Genomic DNA, 18848 nt, shown 5'->3' on the forward strand with positions numbered 1-18848 from the left:
TTATTGCAGGTCATTGTGTTGGGGGTGTAAGTGAGTGTGCGTGTATGTGGGTGTGTCTGCATGCATGGTGATTCTTAAAAATAGTTGCTGACCTCATTAGAGATGGCCAGCAGCTCATCAAAAGGGTGAGTGTTTTTAATCAAAAAGATGAGTTTTGGTTTTGCTCTCATACTTCCCATTCCGGTACTTTAATTAGTTTTTCCAGATAATGTTGGATATGTTGTCTGTTAGACTGAATATTGGTTCTTGGATGGTTCACAGCATCCTGTTCTTAAATAGCAAGAATTCCTCCTCTCCTCTGCCCTCCCCTTCTGTCCTTTTCTTTGCTTTAATTTTATTTGGTCATGATTTCGCCTGTCCTTTCAAGGCTTGATGGGGTACATCCGCTTTCGCCAGGTCACGTTAAAGGAGTACTGCACAGAAAATCTATACTCACTGACCATAGACTTTCAAGATACTTCAGCTCTGAAAATGTTGGAGCTTATCCCTTGATAGAGGATTCTAAAGTGGGACACACTCCTATAATATGTATCCTGAGGAGGCTTGTCTCGCTAAACCAAGCTCAATTATGCATTGGCATAAATTTGGCCCATATTTGGATTTTGCAAACTTTGACTTATCATTATTATCATTTGGTCTCTGACAATGCAGTACAAAACAAGTATTGCTGAGACTCACATGTATCTGCCATCATTTGCATGCAAACCTAAACTCGTAAGTCCACACTGTTTGCTGAACTTATAAGGCAGGTCCTCATTCTATAGAAGAAACAATAAATAATATCTAGACCTCATACCATTTTACCCCAGAATTATTGATAATATTACATGGGAAAGATAGGTTACATCATACATATATCCTGACATCAAAAGTCACATTTAACTGTTGAGTGCAAGTGGCATATGCTGTGAGAAAAATCTCTTTCAAAAGTATCTTATGTTCCTGTGATGTGCATTGTTTAGGAGGTTATCCAGACCTGCCTCGCCAGAGTCAGAAGACCACCATGATGAGCCACCTCTCTTGGAGCCTTTCCTTCATGAGCTCCCCGACAAAGAGGATGATCAGGGGGCGTCCCCTAGAGGAGGATCTGTTACCTCACATGCTCCTGCCACCAGATAGCCTGGAGCTGCTGGAGAAAGCAGAGAGGAGGATGCTAAAAAAAAAGAGAAGGAACAAGCAGAAGAAACAGCGACACCGGCATTTTAACGACCTCTGGGTTCGCATCGAGGAGAGGTAAGAGGTGGGGAGGAGGGAGGAGGGAGGAGGGGGGGCATCTTGTTTCTTATAAACATCTGTCATTAATATCTTGTCTGCTTTTTTTTGAAAAAAAAAAAAGGGATTAGGAACAATGTAGAAAAGGTGGGACAAAAGGTCACAGGTGGGGACAAAAGAAAAGAATGATGGTAAAAACTCAGAGAAAAAAATGTGTTAGAGGAGAGAGGGGAAACTGGAAATGTGTAATGCACTTTCCACTTATCTATAGAATAAAACTGACACTTCCTGGTGTGGCGCCGCAGGCTCCAACATCCACCGTATCACATCGCCATAACCTCCATGCAGTCTGTGAAGCACATAAACACACACACCCTGCAGTGTGGTATGAGTCTAGACTAGTTCCTAGCTGGTATAAGTGTCTTGAATGTGAAAATAGCAGCCTGGGAATTCCTACTAAGTATCCGGTTTTGGTCACACAGTAGCTCCAGGCAGAGACTAACATTAGAACAAAACAAGCTCACCTTTCAGAAAAAAATGAGACCTCTGCAGGTGTGGTCTGTGTTGACATTTCTCTCAGTTTTATGTTTGATTGTGCATGTAGGCAGGAAGCAAAATGGTTAATTTGACCCTCTATCCATCCATTCACACCTGCAGGCAAGTTAGTGTTTCCTCTTCATCTGACTTGCACGTCTTTGGACTGTGGGAGGAAATCTGAGCACCTGAAGGCAGGCCACGCAAACACCCTGGGAACATGAAAACTTTATTTACAGCTATGTGTTTAAACAGCTTCAGCCCAATTAAATTCATATCTCATTGCCTCATTAGGGAAACTGAATTAACTGCACAATCAACAGCCTAAAGGTCAGGGTGACAATCTTAACTCTCAAAGAATTCCTTGGGCAATATTTTCTGAGCAAGCTCTTGACCTTGTTTACCCAGGAAAGTGAACACTGGGCCCGTCGTTGAGTTGTTACACATTTCATTTCAGCACAATACAATACAAAAACAGGACAAATTAGAAAAAAAAAGAAACCCTGGTGTTGCATTGCTTTTCTTTTTAACCTAGTTAGTCTACAATCATACCAGTGATTTCTAAATCCTGATGATCACCTAAAAATGGTTAAGGTTTTACAGTAACTGGTAGGTTTCAGAAATGGTTAGAGATAATTGTGGCTAAACGGTGGGTAAAGACTTGCAAAATTGGACGAGTGCTGGACTCTTAAGTATAGTGATTTTATGTATGAACATCTATTTTTCCATGTACAGTATACAACGCTTCCAAATTACTGACGGAAAGAAAAATCCAACCATGTAGCGTTTGTTCTTCACTTGAACAGAGGGGGTTTGTCAACGTTTGTGTATATTATGTCTACAGAAATATTTTTTCTCTTTCTGAGAGACCTTCTATTTTGAACCCAAAGGAAACAGACTGTTTGTGTACACGCGTTACAAAGTGTACACGGTGCACGTCTTTGTATATTTTAATGTCTGAAAAGGTGGCTGCGTGAGAAAGGGAGAGGGAGTCCAAAAAAACAGCTACAGCGCCACAGTTCTCTGTTGTGTTTGATGCAGGGCCACAGTGCAGTGTGTCACAACTGGTTTCCTTACACCTCTCCTGGCTCTCAAAACTAAATAAACCTCGCTTCATAAAAATGTTTTCCCTGTTTTCCAGTATTTAAATATCTGCTTTCGTAGTTTACAGAAATGTTATAGAAGTATATTTAATTTTATTTAATATTTAATTAAGTAAATTACCTGCTCCCTGCTTGTTCTGAAATGATCTGCAATTAACAAAAAAAAGATATAATAACTAAAGCCTAGAGCTACAGGCAGTATAGCCTTAAGCCAGGACCAATCCAAACACCATGGTGACATTGTGAGGGAAATAGTTGAACAGTTGTGTGATCAGCATTTCAAACTGACCAGTAGTTGGAGAGTACTGTTATTGTTTCCAAAATAATATGGTCTCTTAACAGTCTTCTAATCTATTAGGAAACTTCTAGGTAGAGCTTGTCACTGGGATGTATGTACTGTTGCCTATTTGTATGTCATTCTCACATTTGTCACTGACTCTAACACAGCATGTTTTGCGACGTATCTTATTTTGAGTGGCGCTTGACTCTCCAAACCTTTCCATCTGTGCACCTTCTTCAGCCAAGAAGATTGCAGTCCGCCATCCAAACTGAAGCTCAACTGTCCACAATAATCCCTCCAAGCATACTCTTAGAAATTTAGGGCATGATTTAATTACTTTTTTGAAATGATGTTAGATGTTTTATTGTCTTATGTTGGTGCTTGGCAAATCTTTCCCAGCAAAACATATATCCAGTAAAAATGGTACAGTAAAGTACTATTTTGCTATTGCTGTTGCAGTCCACTGGTATCAGGAGATCCTGACTTCAGGAACTTGTGTGTTTGTTTTGCCTGGCCTTGTCCCAGTCCAAACCACACAAGCACTGCTGCCTCTGCATCAAACAGGAGAGCAGAAATGATTTAATGGCCAGACTTGTTCAAAAAAGTGCAGATAAAGAGAGAAATAGAGACAGAATATGATATTAGGAATGTGTAGGGAAAAAAACAGAGTAGAGACGGGTGGGCAGATTGGCAGTTGGTTTATAGCCATGAGCTTTGCACGCCCAGGAGTTTTGTGTTTGCTAATCTCTGCTGATTGGTCAGTGCTGTAGCAGCGGATTCCTTTGTCAAGAAATGTTCCCTTTCCAGCCTTCGCCCTCATTAATATTTCCATTGTTTTCTTCCTGCAGTCTGCATATTTTCTCTGGCAATATGGTATGATATGGGGCTGCAGAGAGTCCTGTTCTTCCATGAATTTCCTTTCAATCCCAAAATACAGTAAAGATAGAACAGAATGCTGCATGTTTTTTAATTATGAAAATTAGTTTGGAAATAATAAGGTCCTGCCCAAACTGCTCTAACACTTAGTCATTTAGCTGACGCTTTTATCCAAAGCGACTTACAATTGCTATATATGTCTTACCCACTGCGCCATCGATACCCCCAGAAAAAAGTTTTTGAGTGTTATTTTTTACAGCTGGTAAATAAGCAACAATCAAATGTTATGCTAGGAAACAAACATCCTTTGCTATTATTTATTGAAAGGATTTTGGGTGTGATTTGATTGCAAATTGACAGCAGCAAGGCAACGTGAGCAAACAACCCCACAAATGTTGCTAAATCCTGATTAGTTTCACGGACAAATGTGACTGCACATTTCTTCTTAATTTTTAATCTAATTTGTATTTTATACTCTTTTGCCTTCTCTCCACAGTACTATGGTCCAGTCTCCGCCTCCCCCACTTGTTCGCATCATCAATGGTTACATCACAGTGCAGCCACCTGACAGAGTGCACAACCACTACAACTACCATCACATATCTTCGGCATCTACCAACTCCTCGTCCTCACCATCTTTACTCGTCTTCCTCTGCACATTGCTTACAGTGCAGACGTGTACTGTGTTCCTCTAGTAGAGCATTAATTGGCCCTCTTGAGTATAAACTCAAGTGTGGTGGTTTCATGTATCAGCTCATGTGCAGTGAGGTCTGATCATGCATCATAATTCTGCAAATGAGGGTGGTGACTCTCAGAGACAAGAAAAAACGTGGAGAAATGATGTGAAATCAGCACAAGCTGTCAGGTAACAGTACACTCCATGGATGTTATGTTAGATAAAGTTTGTGTTGTTGGGACTGAATGGTAAATCATGTCAATAGGGCATGTCTCTTACAAATGGAGGCGGTTATGAGCATGTAAGTTCATATAACGCTAGGTTTCTTGGAACAGGTTTCATAAGGTTTCCATTAATTTAGACACGCACAGCTGGAGCGAGGACACACAACGCAGCAGGAAAGAAACCAGAAAGCATTATCGGACATCTCACTGACTTTACACAGCATGTCAGCTGCATTATGGATTACAGTGTTGAGTGTGACACTTGTCATTCAACATTCAGACCTCTGAGAATATAAGATCTCACTGAAGTGACTGTTCAGTGAATGAACACCATCACACGTCATCATCCAAACTATTGTTGAATATCAAATACCTTCAATAAGTAGAACTGGAACCATATGTCCTGTGTGTGTGTGTGTGTGTGTGTGTGTGTGTGTGTGTGTGTGTGTGTGTGTGTGTGTGTGTGTTTGGTTGCGTGTGAGACACACAAAGTCTATCAGCTCTTAAACCCCCCCAGCCTTGCAAACAGAGGCGTTCCTTTTCAGAGCATAATTTATTCTTCTATTTTAGAAGAATGTGTTTAATGTTGCATAAAAATCTACTGTGGGGGAAATTGTACATATTGTTTCTAAATATTATAGATGTATTTTAGAATTATTACAAAAATGAAAATTATCAGACATTTTGTTGTTGTTTATATAAATATATAAATAGATATGCAGTATATTTTTGAAAAGAAAATCAGGAACTAACCACCATAGCCCGTGTCATGTGTCTCACTGAAATGGCATTTTTGAAAGGGACATATGTTTGTACTTTCAGTATTAGTGTTATCACCTGCTTTGCTGGATGTATCTGCTGAAATGAGTCATGTTATGTGTTTTTTGTCAAATAGAGATGTTTTGTTTAATTTATTTAACTACTATAGTTTTGCTGTAGGCCATATGAAACATTCCCAATGGTTTTATATGTATTTTATGCAGTCTCTATGATGTCCAAATGTGTTCTATTAAATGTTTTCAAGTATGATTCCAAATGCATATGATGGTGATAATAATTCAGTTTTAAATAAATGAAGCCGTCTACACAGAAAGACCACATACAGCATAGTCCTTTAGGCTCTTCACATTTCACTTATGGCATGAGATGATTGTAATAGTATTACCATGACAATAATAAAATATTTATCTAGACCAAAATCTGATTCTGCCCCTCATGACTGACTGCAGTGCTAATCAGTGGAACCTACCTTTCAAATTCATTCAGTTGTTGTTTTGGTTTGTAGAAAAATGTCTATTAGCATGTATTGCTGTTTACCATGGCATCATTTTTTGATACTACCACTGTGAGTCGCCAAAGTGAGACTTTTTCAAATTCTAAACATATAAGGGCTTTAAAGGTCCAATGTGTAAATTTTTGTGCTATCTAGAGGTTAGGTTGCGAATTGCAACCAACAGATCAGTCCACCGCTCCACCCTCCCTTTCCAAGCTCATCGGAGAGGCTACGGTGGCTGGCACAGGACAAAAGATGCCGTCGTCTGAGAACGTAGAGATTAGCCAGTCAAGCAATGAGGTTTCTTAATTAATTATTCAGTAAAACCATATGTTATTGAAAATATTATGGTAAGTGCTATGTGATGTTGCATACTCCTTGGCCACTAACAGATAACATGGAAAGTGTAACCCAAGAGTGTGTACCATTGTCACAGTTTCTGTACCGCAGTCCATTATAAACAACATAATAAATTAAGTTTACAAAGGCATAGTTATTTGAGGGTCAAGGGTCCTCTCAATCGGATCAAATCTTACCAAATTGGCTTTTTAATTTTTTATTAATACAATAGAAACACAAAGTAGTACTGCCATAATTTGAGCTTGTGGTAAAATGATTGCAATGGGCATTTACTCTGTAAATGATCAAATTACACCTTAACTTACTCTTCATTTATGCAAATTACTAAACATTAGTAAGCATTATTGGTCACTTGACACACTCTTGTTATCGTAACATAGTTAACAGTAAAAATAAATATTTCCCACTAGGGGAGTAAAATGTGAAGTTTAGCTGGCTGATCTGAGCTTCCATGCTGTATAGTTCTATTGCCAATAATATTCATCAGCTGTTCCGCATTTCTGTCCACTTAGCAAAGCCAAAATACAGTGTTACAGAATAACATTACATGCAATTACAATCCAATTATATATTTTTTCACATTGACATGGGAAAAACATTACTTCTCTTGGTGATTATGCCCATCTTTTGACAAAAGCCACCAAGTTTTCATTTGTGTTGCCAAAGTTGAACTTAATTACCTGTCCAGCAGAAAACAGGCAACTTTGGCGCCGCTTTAAACAGTTAACAGTTAAACGGTTTAAACAGTTGTCCCGCATCAGCACCTTCCACTGGGAAAAGCCACACAGATGTTTATCCTTGATTTCTGCCGTCGTCTTTCTCGACTTCATCTGGCTTCATTTTAATTTCACTTCTTTGACAACGAAGATCCGCGTGTGGTCCTCCATTTGTCCATATTTTACTTCTTACTTCTAATAAATCAGATGAATACTACTTTCTTTTTCTTCTTACATATTCAATATAGGGACAAAACGCACCCTGTAAGGCAGTTTGTCAGTTTTGGTCTACTGTAGAAACATGGCGCCGCAACATGGCGACTTCCGTGTAAGGAGACCCACAGTGTATATAAATAGAAATGGCTCATTCTAAGGGAAAAAAAACACAAAAACACAACGGTTCATTATGTAAGGTCTTTATACACCACTGAAAACATAGCTCTGTATATTATATTGCATTTCTGTCAATAGATCCTCCTAAATATTACACAATGACCCACAACAAGCTGCTGTAAATCAATATTTTCATATTAACAATGGATCAAATCGCGATGTGCAATGTGAAAGGGGTTGATGAGGGGTCATGACAAATCTACACATACTGAGCACCTTTTCTCAAAAACAGAGCCAAAAGGTGAGCGAAAATTTGGCTTACAGTGCATTCATCAGGTGGACACTAATGTTGCTCTGTGTCTGGTGGATGCTTAAACAAGCATCTGCTACCATGCTCACCAGGATGGCACATATAAAACATTAAAAGATTCCGTATTAATTCATTGGCAGGCTGTGTTACTGACCTTGCACCTTTGAATTAATCTAGTACATCTGTACAATAAGCATCAGGTTTATCTCAAAATGTCTTGACACATATGACATCTGTATGTGAAGACATTATGTCAAGACATTTTAAGACACATAACTAAACACTGACACAAGTAAGTAGTCTGGTAGTAGAACCTACTAATTGAGTGTTCTGGCTGTACTGAACAAATGTGTGGGTGGGTAAAAACACACTGCCCTCCTGCCCTGACCCAGGGTTCTTGGTGTGTTTATGTGATGTTAATGTGCTGTGATAAGGCTGCTATTAGAAGCTGTTTGATGTGTGCATGTGGTCCACCACAAACAAGGCAACTTCCATGCCAGCGTATGTCGACCCTGCAGGAAACAAACAGGAAACCAGAGCTAAGGTATTCTTTAGATGTACAGGAAATGAGAGTTAATTGATTTGTTATATCAACAGGAAAAGAAAGCTAATTGACTTGCTAGTTTGTGCTTTGAGTGCGTGCGCTAAAGGAGGTCATAGAGGTCTGCGTATAACTGATGTGCAAGAGCAATTTTAAGACAGGAAGCACACAAGACTTACCGGTATATATGAGGTGTGAGGCTTGAGAGGAACCACGCTGATCGTGTACCTTTAAATCCTGAATGTATTTAGTGTTTGCTTATTTTAAAAACATATCTCTTTTTCTATATTTTTCTCTCCACTAAGAGATGCATGCAGATTCCAGGCAATTCCTGGAAGGAAAAGTTAATGTGGCACACTGGTAAATTACTTAATTAGATCTCTAAATAACTTCTGGAATGCAAAGGGCATAGTATACTGATCCTGTTCAACACCAACAGCGTCTGGATTTTCCCTCCACGCATGATTTAGGGCTGTGTCTCTGATATTTTGATTGGTCAGGTAGCATTTGCAATCTGTCTCGCTAACAAATTATACCCCTGACCCCCCCTGGAACCTACATGTAAATGCACAACGGAACACGTGGCACATCTGTGACTTTCATTGTGTGATTGTGTGCTAGAAAGAAAATGTGCAGAGAAAAAGCAGACTTCATTACTAGAGTCATAACTGCAGCCAATACAAACTGCGCAAAAACATTAAACTCACTTCATGTTAAAAGCAGTATGTGACTTTAAACGAGAGCTTTCCTCTTCTCCATGTAACACAAAACTTTGAAAACAACATGCCTTGTAAGTCACTCAGTCATTCTGTAAAAGAATAAACAAACAAAGGTGCAGGTCACTCCTCTAATTGCCTCCTGTTGAGTACTTTTACTGACAGATGTTACAGCTCATTTACTATCAGAAACACTGCATAAAGAATGGTGTGAATACCATAAGTCAAACTGAGAGAGCTAACTGCAGAAAAGAGACATGAGACCAAGATCAGGACCCAGGATCAGGACATATGGTTAAACCCTGATCAGTAGACAATTACTCTAACTCCAATTTGAGTGATGTTTGGTTTTGGCAGGAGGGGGGGTGCTCTTTTACCTCCCTGCCCAACTGTGGTCCATGTGTAATTTAAGCTTGTAAAGTCTGTATGTTGATAACATGTGAGTCTAATTCCAGACTCAAGCCCAGGAGTTCAGTGAACATGATAGACATGACTTGGCTGTAGAATAATATTTCAACCAGAATCTCTTGGATCAACATCACCTGTCCATTACTTGCGCATGAAAACATGCTCACAAAAATAAAGCATTATCTACATGAAAAGGTGAATCTCTCGACATTCAAATCTGTTCCATCCCATAACATAGAGCTTTATCTGGGGTCTGTCACTACACTAGCTTGTGGGATTCTTCTCTCTTTGTTGCCTCGTTCAACACAACATGAAATAAATATGCTCTTGACAGACATCTAGTCCTTAAAACACAATCAAGTAAGAAAATGGGTCTTATAAAAACACACCACACTAGACTGGAGGTGGGGTTTGCCAGATTGGACAAAGTAAACCTGTACGAATTGAAAGCAGATGTCCATGCAGACGTCTGTTTCCTATGGAGCACGAAACAAGGTAAAAATAAAGGCATGGCATTGAAAACCTTATGTAGTTTATGTCCTCTTAATACATCTGGAAAAAATGGAATCATCCAGTATTTATTGGCCCTTGCCAGTATAGCTAAAGTCCTTATTAAAATATCAGGTCCCTTCTTAAAAGTCGGAAAATCACACTGTGTGATACCTAACTGCATTTAGTGAAAGACAGAACTGGTGGACTGTAGAATGAATGACTTTGTTTTCTTTATAACAAACTAAACTATAATAAAAATAAGTGTTTACGTCATAGCGCACATAACTAGACTTCATTAGTTCTGTACCCGTACTCTCCACAATGACAATAAAGTTGAATGTAATCTAAAAGTATGGAACGTTTTTTTTTTAAGACTAGAAATACATTCTATGAATCTGTTCACTAACTTACTTCTTCCTGCCATTGATCCAATCCAGATGAATCAGTAATTCAAACCTTATAATTGTGATTACATGGATACCACTGTCTTCAAATTATTACCACCAATACAGCCAGTCCCTCTGTGCATTTTGAGCCGCAAGGTCAAATCACTTTTCCATTGTTAAAACAAGCCCAGCATGTTATTGTTTATCTGATATAGCACTGGACAATCCCTCACAGTCTTGCATAAATAAGCCAGTGTGTAGAGTAGGTCTCACTGTGGCTATTATTACTGCATCAATACAAGAGTCATAGCAGTGCATTAACTGAGAGCCATGTTAATAAGTGCTCTGTTGACTGAATCCTCTGTGTATTTATATAGTAAATCTCCTTGGGGTTATATATAATATGTTATCAGTGCAGGTTCCAACTTTGACCAATTGGAAGTCATAATGTACTCTGCGTTGGAGATCGCTCATTTCTAGGACATTCTATCAACATTGTAACATGAGGGAAAAACAAAAGGATAAATTATGTATGTTTTATCACTGCTCATTCTTTCTTTATTGCTTCCTTACCCTGTCTATGCCATCTTTTAGTCTTTGGTTCAGTCTCTGCCAGCCTTTCCAAAGCCTTCCTGGTTATACTTTCTTCATTCTTTAGTCTCACTGAAGACAATTCTCATATATCTTAATAGACAATAGACAGCTGCCAAAGCTGATAATTTTCCTTATATAAATTAGCAATGAAATTTTACGATTAATCAATCAACAATAGAACTGCATTGGTTTTGGCCGACCAACTGAAGATGCAACATTATTGGACAAAACAGAGAAAAGCAGCAAATCCTCAAAATGCTGACCTGCCAATGTTTTGCATTTTTGCTTGATGAATGGCTTGAATAATTAATTGATTATGAAAATTGTTGTTTTTCTCAATCAACAAATCTTTTTATTGACTAACTGCAATACATATTATTGCGCTTAGGCCAATATAATGTATACTATAATGTATACTACAAATACAGTGTATGGTTAAAGAGTAATCCAAATGTATAGGCATTTAATACATTGAAACAGGTTTAATTTTAATAAGTTTTATATATTATGTATATATAGCCACGCATGCCAACGCCAAAACCCCACAGGACAGTGGCCAAATGAGGACTTTAGTTCTAGACACTATTCATTATCTTTAAACATGAATGCCACATCACACCATGTGTGCTGCAAGCTGAGTTCCCAAGATTCCTCCACGTTTCCCGAAGGTGGACTGAAAAGTTACTCCTCTTTTTGAAACTGCCCACAGAAAAACTGAAAACTTAAGGAACCTATTAGTGTCAGTGAATTCAAAGCAGTTGTAAGGACAATGGAAGATGCATTTATTGGAAATATTCAGGGCTTTGCTCATGTTAATTGCAGAGATCTGTGCATCTGTTTCTCCTCTGTTAACCTCCTCTGTGCTCTGCATTTTCCATTACATTTTTTTTCTGTATGATAAGTACTTATTTAGGATTTTCAAATACAAAGGGCTTACTGCAGAGGGCCATGGACATCCTCCAACATAGTAGTGTTGACCGATGAGCCATAACATTATGACCACTGACAGGTGAAGTGAATAACACTGATTATCTTGTTACCATGGCACCTGCCAGTGGGTAGGATATATTTAGCAGCAAGTGAACATTTTGTCCTCAAAATTGATGTGTTAGCAGGAAATTTGGGCAAGCTTAAGGATTTAAGCGACTTTGACAAATGCCTAAATTGTGATAGCTAGATGACTGGGTCAAAGCATCTGCAAAACTGCAGCCTCTGTGGGGTGTTCCCAGTCTGCAGTGGTCTATACCTATTAAAAGTGGTCCAAGGAATGAAAAGTAGTGAACCGGCAACACGGTCATGTTCTCTGCTGCACGTGGGGAGCGAAAGCTGGCCTGTGTTGTCCTATCCACACAGCTGAGCTGAGCTACTGTAGGTCAATTTGCTGAAAAAGTTCATGCTGGTTCTGATAGAAAGGTGTCATAACACACAGTGCATCGCAGTTTGTTGCGTATGGAGCTGCGCAACTGCAGACCAGTCAGCATGCCCATGCTGACCCCCTGCACTATGGGAAGAAGACAACCCCGCAGAGGCAGTGAGATGCTTTAGGTAATGTTCAGCTGGACATTAAGTCCTGCCATTCATGTGGATGTTACTTTGATACATACCACCTACCTAAGAATTGTTGCAGACCTTGTACACCCTTTCATGGAAACGGTACTCCCTGACAGCAGTTGCCTCTATCAGCACAATAATGTGCCTGCCACAAAACAAAAGTGATCCAGGAATGATTTGAGGAACACAACGTGCTGGACAAATAGGTGTGATCTAAGGAGGCTACTCCTCGCAACTTACAGGACAGGCTGCTTATGTCTTGGTGCCAGATACCACAGCACACCTTCAGAGGTCTAGTGGGTTCCATGCCTTGATGGTTCAGGGCTGTTTTTGGCGGCAAAAGGGGGACCTACACAATATTAGACAGGTGGTCATAATTGGTTGGCTGATCAGTGCATATATATACATATACACACACACACACATACACACACACATACACACACACACACACACACGTGAAACTCGAAAAAATAGCATATCGTGCAAAAGTTCATTTATTTCAGTAATTCAACTTAAAAGGTGAAACTAATATATTATATAGACTCATTACATGCAAAGTGAGATATTTCAAGTCTTTATTTGATATAATTTCGATGATTATTGCATATAGCTTATGAAAACCCCAAATTCTTTTACATGAAATCAATAAAAAATAAAAAAAAGCATTTTAAATACAGAAATGTCAGCCCTCTGAAAAGTATAATCATGCATATGTACTCAGTACTTGGTTTGGGCCCCTTTTGCATGAATTACTGCCTCAATGCTATCAGCCTGTGGCACTGCTGAGGTGTTATGGAAGACCAGGATGCTTCAATAGCGGCCTTCAGCTCTTCTGCATTGTTGTCTCATGTCTTTCATCTTTCTCTTGGCAATGCAATGTGAGCAAACTCGCCTGACCTGAACCCCATAGATTCTCTATGGGGTTCAGGTCAGGCGAGTTTGCTGGCCAATCAAGTGCAGTAATCCCATGGTCACTGAACCAGGTTTTGGTACTTTTGGCAGTGTGGGCAGGTGCCACGTCTTGCTGGAGACTGAAGTCAGCATCTCCATAAAGCTCGTCTGCTGAAGGAAGCATAAAGTGCTCTAAAATGTCCTGGTAGACGGCTGCGCTGACTCTGGACTTAATCAAGCACAGTGGACCAACACCAGCAGATGACATGGCTCCCCAAACCAACACAGACTATGGAAACTTCACACTGGACTTCAAGCATCTTGGATTGTGTGCCTCTCCATTCTTCCTCCAGACTCTGGGACCTTGGTTTCCAAATGAGATGCAAAATTTGCTCTCATCAGAAAAGAGGACTTTGGACCACTGAGAAACAGACCAGTTCTTTTTTTCTTTAGCCCAGGTATGACGCTTCTGACATTGTTTGTTGTTCAGGAGTGGCTTGACAAGAGGAATACGACATTTGAAGCCCATGTCCAGGACCCGTCTGTGTGCGGTGGCTCTTTATGCAGTAACTCCAGCCTCAGTCCACTCCTTGTGAAGCTCCCCCACACATTTGAATGGCCTTTTCCTGACAATCCTGTCATCCCTGCTGCTTGTGTGCCTTTTTCTTCCACACTTTTCCCTTCCACTCAACTTTCTGTTAATGTGCCTTGATACAGCACTTTGAGAACATCCAACTTCTTTTGCAATTACCTTTTGAGGCTTTCCCTCCTTGTGGAGGGTGTCAGTGATGGTTTTCTGCACAACTGTCAGGTCAGCAGTCTTCCCCATGATTGTGAATTCCACTGAACCAGAGACTGAGAGACCAATTAAAGGCTCAGGAACCCTTTGCAAGTGTTTTGGATTAATTAGCTGATTAGAGTGCAACACTTTGAGCCTACAATACCGAACCTTTTCACAATATTCAAATTTTCTGAGATTTTGAATTTGGGGTTTTCATAAGCTGTATGCAATAATCATCGAAATTATATCAAAGGCTTGAAATATCTCACTTTGCATGTAATGAGTCTATATAATATATTAGTTTCACCCTTTAAGTTGAATTACTGAAATAAATGAACTTTTGCACGATATGCTAATTCTTCAAGTTTCACCTGTATATATATGTATATATATCCATCCTTCGTCAACCGCTTATCCTGTGTACAGGGTCACGGGTGGCTGGAGCCAATCCCAGCTGACATCGGTTGAAAGGCGGAGTACACCCTAGACAGGTCGCCAGTTCATCGCAGGGCCACATATAGACAAACAACCACTCACACTCACACCTAAGGACAATTTAGAGTCACCAATTGACTTAGTCCGCATGTCTTTGGATTGAACCAGGGTCTCTCAAACCAAAGGTATAGTCTTATCCATTGCGCCATCACTACCCACTTCAACATGCATTGAAAATACTGTCCTTTTGTTTTTTCTTATCATATTTTTGTTTCTCAGCTAATTACCTAATAATTATTAGGTCTTTTTCACAGCAGACATTTTGACATATCACAAGAGGGAAAGCACAGGTGTAGATAATTAAATGAATGATGGCTGAATTCCATTTAGTGGGATTCAGTTTTAGATACCTATTGTTCTCGCTGGCACATTGTCACACAGTAATGGCTTTTTGGAACATTTGAATAGAACAAAGCCATATTTAATGTTATTAGTAACACCTGTGCTGTTGTTACTATGACAAGTCAAAATGTCTGCTGTGAAAAAGACCAATTGCTACAAGGAAGTAAAGCTCCATGGAGCCCTCTGTAAATATTTAGCCGATAAAATGGTTGGGTACTTGAAAATTAAAAATGTCCCCAAACACCTGCAATATTCATTAATTATTAGCATTTTTTCTACTTTGGTGACAAAGATTAGAAAAAGCCTAGTAAAGTCAGTGTCTAAATACATATCATATATTGAGTCTTTAAACATTGTTTTTGTGTTGGTGGAATGTTAAAGAAAGAGTAAAGAGTAACCAAATCCATCATCAAACTGAGCAAGACATTTATATTTTGGGGTCTGTTCCCACAGAAGAGAATTCATTGTAATCACACCTAATCATAATAACAACAAATAAGTTTTAAGCAACAGCTGAGACAGGTCTCTTCTCCATGCTCAAAGGAATGATGAAAGCAGCTGTGTAATTCTTGTACACTTAAAATCACATTTCCATTTCAGTAGGAATTTTAGAGCAAGACATTGTTTATGTCACTCAGTGTCTGTCAGGGTGAGTCTGCCTATGATTGTCAGGTTATAAACAAATGAACCATTTGTCTGGCGGCGCTACACCACAGGGTGTCACTCAGTTACAGCCTGGGTCAATGGATTCCATTCAGGGGAACGATTTTTCAGACGCGTGTTATTGATAGAAGGAAGTACACACACACACACACACACACACACACACACACATACACACACACACACACACACACAGCCTAAATCTTAATGGTGTCCAATAGAACTGGTGCTGAGTGGATTTGGTTGATATCCATTTTCACTGTCAATATACTCTAACTCTTAAACTAAAAGTTACCCCTCCTCGGAAGTTCTCAGATTCAGCTTCAAGAATGTGTGCTCAGGGTGAACACAGTCACTGGGAGGGAGAAGGCTGAAGCTAAAAGGTCATGATGACTACAAGGAGTGGAGTTTCCCATAAAGTGCTCAGTCACTGATGTTTTAGAATACAGTTATTAGTAGATTTTATTCCTATGTATTATAATACATCTTTTCCTACCTTTTGCACCAAACTGTGACAGGATCAGGTGCAAGCAGATTTGGCCAACCTTTGCTAACACTGGCAGCCATCATTCTGAGATGCAATAGTAAAATAAGAAATAACACATTCTTCCTCTTCCGAATAAAATTTGAATTAATAAAAAAATCCAGACACTTTTGAGCATCAGTTTGTAACTAAATTAGACTGTAAATCCAGTAACACTGAAGATATGCAAATTTTTCACAGATGAGTGGTATTCAAATATGTGCATCCCAATATAGGCACAATAGAAATATACTGAAAGTAACACAATGACTACCTTAAATATAAATGCTTTTCTGCTGGGCTGAGATTAAAGGATACAGTCTGTAAACAGCCTTAGTACCAATGAGAAAATACAAGAGAAAACATGCTAAGTAAAAAATGTATTGATGGAAATGGAGAGTATCTGTATAATTATGAAGATCTATATTTTATTCCACGTTATGAAACAAAACTGCAAATTGTACCAATGATAATGTTATGTCAAATAAATCAGAAAATTTTCAGTGGTTCAAGGTTTAAGATCAGTGCCTTGAAAAAAATGTGAGCAATACTGCCCTCTGGCGGTGAGGTGAGGTACTGTGTTTCAGTTGATGGGCTACATCAGTCCTCTCAGCAGATAACGCCTCCACATCCTGAGCCAGCTAGCAGGTGATAGCCTCATGATTCAGCCCATCAGGCAGGTCTCATGTCTGAGCTTGTGTGCAGCTTTTGACAGCTGCGGAGCTTCTGGGCAACAGATTTCACAGTTCCTGGACCACAGCCACAGCTCAGAGGATTACATCATGACCAGTTGAGAGAGGAGAGATGGAGGAAGAGAGAAAATACTCTATTAAGGCATTTTTTAACTACATGAAAACTGCAGGTGATCAGAATTAAGTATTAAGAGTCCAATATGTAAAAGTATTATTCTGTTAGCATTGTTCTTTAACATATATACTTTATTATCCTGTTAGCATTATTAAATTAAATGCTAACAAACTAACACAAAGCTTTTTTTAAAAGTGCTTTAGTTTATACTATTTCCAGAGTTATCTTTCATTTGTTAATTTTAGTTCCCATTATGTTGTTAACTTTGTGGTGTATTTCTTCTTTATTTGGGGGCACGGTGGTTCAGTGGTTAGCACTGTTGCCTCATAGCAAGAAGGTAGTGGGTTCCAACCCTGGCCGCCCTGGCCTTTCTGTGTGGAGTTTGCATGTTCTCCCCGTGTCTGCGTGGGTTCTCTCCAGGTGCTCTGGCTTCCTCCCACCATCCAAAGACATGCAGCCTAGGTTGTACCCCACCTTTCGCCAGCTGGGATTGGCTCCAGTCCCCCGTGACCCTGTATGATGAGGATAAGCAGTTGATGATGGATTGATTTCTTGTTTATTTTTATTGTAACATTTGTTTTACAGCAAATGTTACAATAACAAAAGGAAAAAAAGGTGGGTATTGCATAAAAAATAACAATAATAATAATAGTAACAATAATAATATTCTAAACCTAACTTAAGCATTATCGGCTAAATTACTGTACTCATTCTACAGGGTCAGTGTCAGTGTTTTACTGCTGCATTAATGTAAAATGTTGCATTTTACTTCTGTAGTTTAACTACTTTATATACCTTTGGGTAGTTTAATCAGCAGCAATGCATCATAAAATATAATTTCATGTTTAGAGCATCGCTGTCAACATTTCATGAGCTCAAAAAATCTGAAAAATTTAAAATCACCTATATCACCAACTATAGCAGTCAAACAAATATTAAGGAGTAAAAAGTACAATATTTCCATTGAGATGCAGTTGAGTAGAAGTATAGATGCATTAAATGGAAATATAGTAAGAGTAAATATATTTTACATTCCACCACTACTTAACAAGTAAACAAATTTAAAAATTCAGTAAAATCTAGGCTATTATCTAGCAAAAACAACAACAACAAAACAGACTGAAAAGTGAAGACCTAGAGGTCAAAACTCCTTGGAGCAATAGACAAAAGAGAGATTATTGTTTTTCACAGCTTGGAAAAACATCCAACATGTTGTGTTGAGGGGATGGATCTGTCAGTCAATGTCAGCAACTGGGTTCGGCTTTGTTCCCAAACTGGCTGCTGTTCAAACAGACAGACTGCTCTGCTGAACTCTTTTAAAATCTTAGTTTGTGGAGTTAACAGTTAGTTTGAAACACCAGCTGTACAACATCTTATATAGAGACCTGAATCATAAAACAGCAGAGACAATGCTGACCCTTTTTTAAAATATAATATATATAAATATATATAATATAAAAACTCAGCAGGCACTTGCTTGTTTGTAACTGCCTACCATTTTCTTCACTTGGACATTTTTGTGTGTTAGTGCTCAAGAGTTGGGAATGAGATAGTGATTGCTGAAACAATTAAAACTTGAAAATCTTTCCAACAGTCTTTAAGAAAGCTATATATTTTCTTATTCTCCAGATTTTTTTAAAGATTACATACCATCATATAGAGGTATTTATTTCAGCCACGCTAGAGTTAATTAGCAACCTGTTACAGCTATCTTAGACATCCAAATGTACCATGTTGTTCATATAGACAAAATGAGCA

At 38.9% G+C, this 18848-nt stretch overlaps 1 protein-coding gene across 1 annotated transcript in view; it reads left to right on the forward strand.

Annotated features, from left to right (window-relative positions):
- The window catches only part of trabd2a (TraB domain containing 2A), a 67306-nt gene extending 61202 nt beyond the window's left edge, over window positions 1–6104 (forward strand). The window contains 3 exon segments of the mRNA XM_038734259.1: window positions 963–1074; window positions 1076–1233; window positions 4502–6104. Coding sequence (XP_038590187.1) covers window positions 963–1074; window positions 1076–1233; window positions 4502–4700 — 469 coding nt within the window. The 3' untranslated portion in view covers window positions 4701–6104.
- Window positions 6105–18848: the final 12744 nt, after the last annotated feature.

This window comes from Micropterus salmoides, unplaced genomic scaffold (genome assembly GCF_014851395.1).
Source record: "Micropterus salmoides isolate LMB-PRFRI ecotype aquatic unplaced genomic scaffold, ASM1485139v1 Ms_hic_scaffold_20, whole genome shotgun sequence".
NCBI classification, from domain to species: Eukaryota; Metazoa; Chordata; class Actinopteri; order Centrarchiformes; family Centrarchidae; genus Micropterus; species Micropterus salmoides.